The sequence below is a fragment of the Helianthus annuus genome, chromosome 8, assembly GCF_002127325.2.
Source record: "Helianthus annuus cultivar XRQ/B chromosome 8, HanXRQr2.0-SUNRISE, whole genome shotgun sequence".
Classification (NCBI taxonomy): domain Eukaryota; kingdom Viridiplantae; phylum Streptophyta; class Magnoliopsida; order Asterales; family Asteraceae; genus Helianthus; species Helianthus annuus.
Genome location: NC_035440.2, coordinates 93,135,564 through 93,142,678, shown reverse-complemented (window position 1 = coordinate 93,142,678; position 7,115 = coordinate 93,135,564). Strand labels below are relative to the sequence as shown.

Sequence of the window (7,115 nt, the reverse complement as noted above, 5' to 3'; positions counted from 1 at the left end):
AGGATCTTTTTAAAACTTGAAATGCCCGATTATTTTATTTCACAATTCAGGATAAACCCCGTAATTTAGAATAAGGGAAATTTCACTGGGAAACCCCTGTTTTACAAAACATGTTTATTTATTTATTGAGCCACTACTTCAAGCTTCATGGTGCTTCGAAGCACTTTTTCTTGATTCACAGCAGGTCACCTAAAACATGTTTTAAAAAGGTTTTATCAGCAAGGAAATAATGGCGAGTCATTCAAGTGGCACAAAACGACACATTGTTTTAATATACAGTATTAAGGGTGATTACAATGTTTCCATCAACCAATTATGTCACTTGACAGTGTCTGTGACTATGGTCAGATCACCCATTGGCTAACCCGATGTCCAATGGTGACGGGTAACAAGTAATGTATACAAAACCTCACATACCGGCAGTAATTGAAGATTACAAAGACTTAATCCCTGTAATTATAACTGAAAAACATTTAGGGTTTCGTAAAGCACTTTGATAAAAAGAGAATGACTCACATTGCAGATTTAGACGGGCAGCGTTTAGCCTACTGATTTTAGCTTGGTTAACCTAATTCAAATAACAATGCACACGAACTAGGTCAGTAACTAATACAACATTTACGATAACTCACGAGATTAAGACCCTCACAACGAATGACAAAGTGCAACACTTAAACATCCATCGAATTCATGACGAATGATAAAGTATAGCCCTAATGTGGGCAGCACTTAAACATCCATCGGATTGGTTTCAATCGATCAGACATTGAATCTTAGCAGCGATCGAGTTATTACCCTGTTTTAGCGGCAGAATTTCAGGACAGTGTGTGTTTTTGAATGAGAAAGTGAATAACTCAGTGTAGGAAACGAATTTTAACGTCGAACCAACGCAACCATGCAAGTGCCAAACTCCACTATTTATACTGGAAAAACGACCCCCTCGCGTGGCGCGAGGGCTTGTCGCGTGGTGCGACGGGTACCCTTCTAGGGTAGGGTAGCCACGTCTGTTAGTAGCCTGGGTGAGTCGACGTTTCGTAAAAATTCGATTTTGACAACGAACTGTGAAGATAATATCGATTAGGGAATCCCCCCCCCCCCCGAGTTTTAGGGGCCCTGATCCTGATTCCAACTGTTCTGAAAATTTTAGAGGTCATGCAATACTACTTGGGGGGTCTCAATTAGGGTTTCCTATTGGACAAAATAAGATAAGAAATAGTAGTTTTAATGAGAGTTGTTACAGGTAAGATGTAGACAGCCTTACCTCTACCCCGTAGGAATAGAGAGGCTGCTTCCAGTAAGACCACCGGCTCGATAGTAGTTTTGCATCAAACTTTGGACATAAGTCACATAACACTCATCAATCGGGACAAAGACCAATTAGTGCATTTACCCTTTTGTCTTTCAGCTATCAACGCCACCACATGATACATGGTTAACCGTCCTAAGCTTTTAACGTTATTTTCCCGAAATTAGTTAAATAACGTTAAAATTAGTGCACTTTCATTTCTCTTCCCCCCACCCTCCCAATCCCCTTCAATGACTCACATATATATACATTATATGCGCATAACGTAAGCATGCGTTTCTTAATTTTCAATGAAAGTTAATTTAGTTTAAAGTGTTTTAAAAGTATGTACTATTATCCATCACATAATGAATTATTAAATCCAATATTGCTTGGAATAAACACTTTAATCTATATAAAGAAAAAACAAATATATTTTTTTGTCCACTCTGATCATATGCTGCCTATAAATACCAACTACTACCTCTTCTCCTTCAGCGCAAACAGAAAATCAAATAACAACAATGGCTTCATCCTCAACCACCATGATCCTCCTATCAGTTCTCTTTTCTGGATTGTTGTACGCCAACGGAAGAGCAGTTGATCTCGTGTCGACTCTCACTCAACAAAGCCAGTTTGATTTCTTCACACTGGCTCTCCAATGGCCTGCAACTTTCTGCTCAACACATGAGAATAAATGTTGTCCTGAAAATGGTTGTTGCGCAGGGTAATTAATAATTAATCAATCTCATGCAAATAGATATTATTATTTATTTTAACAAAGTTGCATATAATATGATGAAAAACTTATTCTCTTATGATTTCCAGAGAAAATTCTCAATCTCCACCAGGATTCACAATCCGTAAGTTTTCTATACAAACATTCCGCACCCTTTTCGCTAATGAACACGTGAGTAACCTCTATACCGTGCTTGCAGATGGACTATGGCCTGATTACAAAGATGGATCATGGCCATCATGTTGTGAAGGTTCTGCTTATGATGAATCAAAGGTATTCTAATATTGTGATACAATATTTTCGAGTTTTCTTTCATCATCCATCAACCGCTTTTCATATAATCACTGCTAAAGAGAATCAAGAGGCAAATCAGAAAATATATAACGAACGATCCTAGCAAACCCTAATAACAAAACTACTATACTACGGACCTTCTGCTGTTCAGGATCAATAGATCGAGAACCGTAAAAGAAGAGCGAGGAACGAAGAATAAAACACTTAACACACACACACACTCTATATTATAATTATCCAATGTCGGTACGATAGAAGTGTTTAGTTTTGGCGGCATACCAAAACAGAAAGAAAATAAAACGCAGATTGCAATACTATAATAGTAGCATTAAAAAAAGAACAACACGTTAAATCTTTTGTTTGTGTCTAAAAATATGTTCGAATATACTTGAATTAAAGATAAGAAATTTGTGATGTTATGGTGCATTTTAAAAAAAAAAAATAACATATGAAGAATATAGATATGTTTGAAAATTTATATATATCTTTTTTTTTCAATTTTGGCCCTCCTTCATTAAAAGCCCTTTCCCTTCATTAAGCAGAAGTTTTCGAGTTTTCTCATTAACTATCCTACATGAGCGTCTCAAAACCAGTGGAAATTTGAGAGAGAATTTGCAAAAGATGCGATTACATTATTTGATAATAACTAACCCTATAAATACATGATGAACCGGTGCCTTTGTGCCGTTTACTGGTTTGTATATGGATAACTTCCATATGGAACGGTGTGTTATAACTAACCGCCTAAACTTATACATAATAATATTCTGTGACATACACTTTATTTATTTACATTATGTCACTTATAGATAAACAAATAACTTAATACATATTTAGATACCTTAATGCTACATATTTAGATACCTTAATGCTAACATTAATATTCCAACAAGAAGGCTATCTATAGCCTTGAAATTGACAGTTACTTGACCGTTATTTCAGCGGGTATTTCAACTAAACTATGGACCCATCTGTGACCTTACTAAACCCGGACTAACATCATCTAACCCACATAAAGACTCAAGTATACAAGGTTAAACTTTGTAATCAGAGTTGTATTGGATTGTAATTGTGTAATTAGGGTTACATGAGGTGGTGTTCATATTGTACACCATATTACACATCTAGTCGAAATACTATTATACTTTGTCTAATAACAAACATATAAAATAGGCTCAGACTATTGGTATTCTGGCGCCTATTTGCACCCTTAGAGTTTTAATAGGTTGCGTATAGAGCTATACGCAGCGTATATGTTGCATAGAATTCAGAGCCTGCCCAGCAATCATAGGCACAGACAACTAGGGTTTATATACGCTGCGTATACAGCTATACGCAGCGTAAATAACCCATCAAGATTTTGTTTGGTTATTTTGATGTATTTGTGGTATAAATTCTCACCGGTTCCAACGTTAAATCGCTTAAAATATATAGCCGTTAATGTTATACCATTAATATTGTATACCGTTAAATTTTTTTTGAAAAAAACGTATATACAGTTCAAATATATATATTGTTATTGTTTAAATTATTTGCAAACCAACACCTTCAACTAATATATACTAACTTCTGTTTTATAAGTATCATATATATAATTATCTATATTAACAGCTGCACTAGAAGTTATTTATAAAATTATTTGAGTATGCATTAATGTTGTTCCAATATGTAGATTGCACCTTTGCTTGATGCTATGCACAAGTATTGGCCGATACTAAGTTGCAACGACATATCATCATGCAATAACAAAACGAACTCGTTTTGGGCCGATCAGTGGGGTAATCATTCATTTTATAAGAATCTTTGCTTTTTGGTAATCATCATGCATTAATGCTTTAACTCATGGCTTCATTTTATTTGCAGAGCAACATGGTACATGCTCCACCTCAGTAACAGGAGACCAATATGGGTATTTCCTAACAGCCCTTGAATTGTATTTGAAGTATAATGTCACGGTAAGGTTTTTTATTTTTTTATTTTTATATTTTGTGAATTTTAACTGCTTCTCTGGCTAGATTTTAATATGATAAAATATCCAAAAATCATCCCATCATTTCTTTTCACCTATCTATTATTAGAGGATATTATTTTTGTTCCTATTTATTATTACATCCTATGTTTCTCCTGTTTTCAGGAAGTTCTTTTACAAGCAAAAGTTAAACCTTCAAATTCAAACACATACCCATCAGCTGTTCTCATTTCTGCTATTGAAAATGCTTTCCATGCAAAGCCTCAATTGGACTGCAAAGACGGTGATGTAATCAAAGAAGTTCGTTTGTGTTTTACCAAGGACCTCCAGGTTTGTCACTAACTTTTTCTTTTTTTTTTTTTTTGTGATAGATCTTTATAATAAACCCATAATCTGTAGATTATTATACATTATTTTTATGTATTACTACAATGACTTCTAATTATGGTGTATTACTGTTGATCTTGCAGCCTCGGGAGTGTGTAGAACCTAGTTGGTGTCCTGCAAATGTCCGCTTACCAAAATTCGCATTCTTGGGTAAGCTTAGTCTCAAGTACTCATAACAGCTTTTCTTGAACAACATATCTGTGAACAAATATTTAAAACCTTTAAAGGCATCACCAAAAAAAAAAAAAAAAGATTGCTACCCTAAGGGTGGCAAAACGGATGGATCACACTGGTTAGATAATATGTCAAAACGGGTAACATTTAATTTTGGTACGGGTAATGAGTAGAGGTAGGTCGGAGAGGGTTGACTAGAAACACTTCTAATAAATAATTTCCGTGTTAAAGAACTCTCACTATTTCTTAGATTCCTGGACCCAATTCAATTCAGTGGTATCTATTCACATTTTTTTCCACCAAGAACGTTTTATAAAACTTTTTGACTCCTGAATTTGGAGTATCCTACTTTCATACAATTCACAGGGTTCAACAAGCAATCGATATTTCACGATCAAGGGTGTAATACTCTTTGGAGTAGCGGTCCTTATATATCGTATTAACAATCGAAATATGGTTGAAAGAAAAAATCTCTATTTCATATATAGGGCTTCTTCCTATACCTATGAATTCCATTGGACCCAGAAATGATATGATTTTAGAAGTTATATAATGATAATACGGTTAATAATATTAGTTTGAAATACATATTGTTATTATCATATGTTTTTTTACTAATCACCACCTTTTGCTTTCCATTTGTAGAAGGCGCCACCAAGACTGAGGATTGGTTGCTTTCTGCTGTGAAAACAGTTATCTAATGAATGCATTATAAAACCATAAATAAGTAATGGAGGCATTGTACCTCCATTGATGTACCTTTGTGTTTGTTGGTGCTCTTTTTATGTTTGTAGAATGGCATGTCAGCATTTTCTTTGAATAATAAGTAAAGGAGATAGTGACAGTAGTCACACAGTACCTCCATTGATCTACCTTTGCATCTGTTTCTGTTCTATTTTTCTAGTTATATAATATTTATTTATACAACTTTGATATCTACATTAGTTATTAAAATATATGATGGGAAAGTACACGATAATTTAGAAATGTAAGGAGGTTTGTGGGATATAAACGATTACCAAAGGAAAGTTTGTGAGAAAATTTGTATGTGTTGCTAATGTGCCAGAGTGTGTGAGAGGTTTTCGAGTTTCTAGACTACGGAACCATCTACGCCATTTAAAAAAAAAGAAGCAAAAGGTTTAACTCAATAAATTTTGGAGCCACTTGAACTTGATGACTCTAAATAAACGGTTTCGAATTTCAACCATTTGAATTCAGCTATCTTTTTTTTCTAACAGTAAACTTCATTAAAACACAAACACGCTAACTCAATGTTGGTGCACTTGTGTCTGTATTTTGTCTGTATTCGGTCTCGATGTAAAACGATGTCTATGTTAGTCTTGTAAGTTTGACCAAGTCAACTATCCTCCTAGTTTGACTTGGCCAAACAGTTTGTTCATGATTGTAAGTTGTCTGTGTCGAAGGTTGGGTCATCGAAGGATTGCTTCTATCCTTCGATGAGTTCGAAAGATATCCCACGAAGGATACTAATGGACCTCGAAGGATACATCATCCTTCGAGGTATGCATGGACCCTTCGAGAGCTTTCACATCGATAGATGATCCTTCGATACATCTATCGGATCCTTCGGACAGACAACCTGTGTTTGGGTATAAATACCCATGCAGTGTGTTCTTTTCAGTTGGAATTGGAGACACAGACAGAAAGATAGACTCGAGAGATAGAGAGAGTTTTCTGTCAAGAACACACACACACTTAGAGAGAGTTTACAAAACAGATTTGTAAACATTGTGCTTGTAACCGGAACCTTCATTCGCATTAATACAAGTGGTGTTAATCGGTGAATCTTGTGTGTTTTGTGTTTATACTTGTCTCAACTCGGTTGCACTCTAGCTTGGATTCCGCACTCGCTAGTGTGTTACTATAACAAGGTTAAGGTTTAACCTCATCCTCCGCGAGGGACCTACAAGTGGTATCAGAGCCGTGGCTCTTTACCTTGTTAAAAACCGGGTTTTGTTCAAGTTTTGGTGTGTTTGGACACTTGGTTTAGCTCCCGTTTTTAGTGATTTTCTTGGTTTTCTTGGCATAAAAACGTGTTCTAAACCAACCGGGAGTGTTTAAAAGCGGGTTGGGTAACTTACAACTTGTTTTTACGAAATTTGGTGATTTCCGGCCAAATTCCGGTGTGTTCCGGTGACTGGACTTTTTGGATAAGGTTTGCCATTTTGGGCATATTTTGTTTGAAAATCAAAGTTGGTGAAAAGTTGGGGTCAGAACATCCTTTCTGCCGAAAGTTGGTTCACCAA

The 7,115-nt window shown here is 35.5% G+C and overlaps 1 protein-coding gene across 1 annotated transcript; it reads left to right on the top strand.

The window, feature by feature from the left end:
• Positions 1–1,783: 1,783 nt before the first annotated feature.
• Positions 1,784–5,722, top strand: LOC110873450 (ribonuclease 2). Its single transcript, XM_022122385.2, has 8 exons — positions 1,784–2,012; positions 2,114–2,148; positions 2,224–2,297; positions 3,991–4,096; positions 4,182–4,273; positions 4,453–4,617; positions 4,758–4,824; positions 5,494–5,722. Exons 1-8 carry the CDS (start codon positions 1,810–1,812, stop codon positions 5,547–5,549), a joined length of 798 nt encoding a protein of 265 aa, XP_021978077.1. The 5' UTR covers positions 1,784–1,809; the 3' UTR covers positions 5,550–5,722.
• The last annotated feature ends 1,393 nt before the right edge of the window (positions 5,723–7,115 follow it).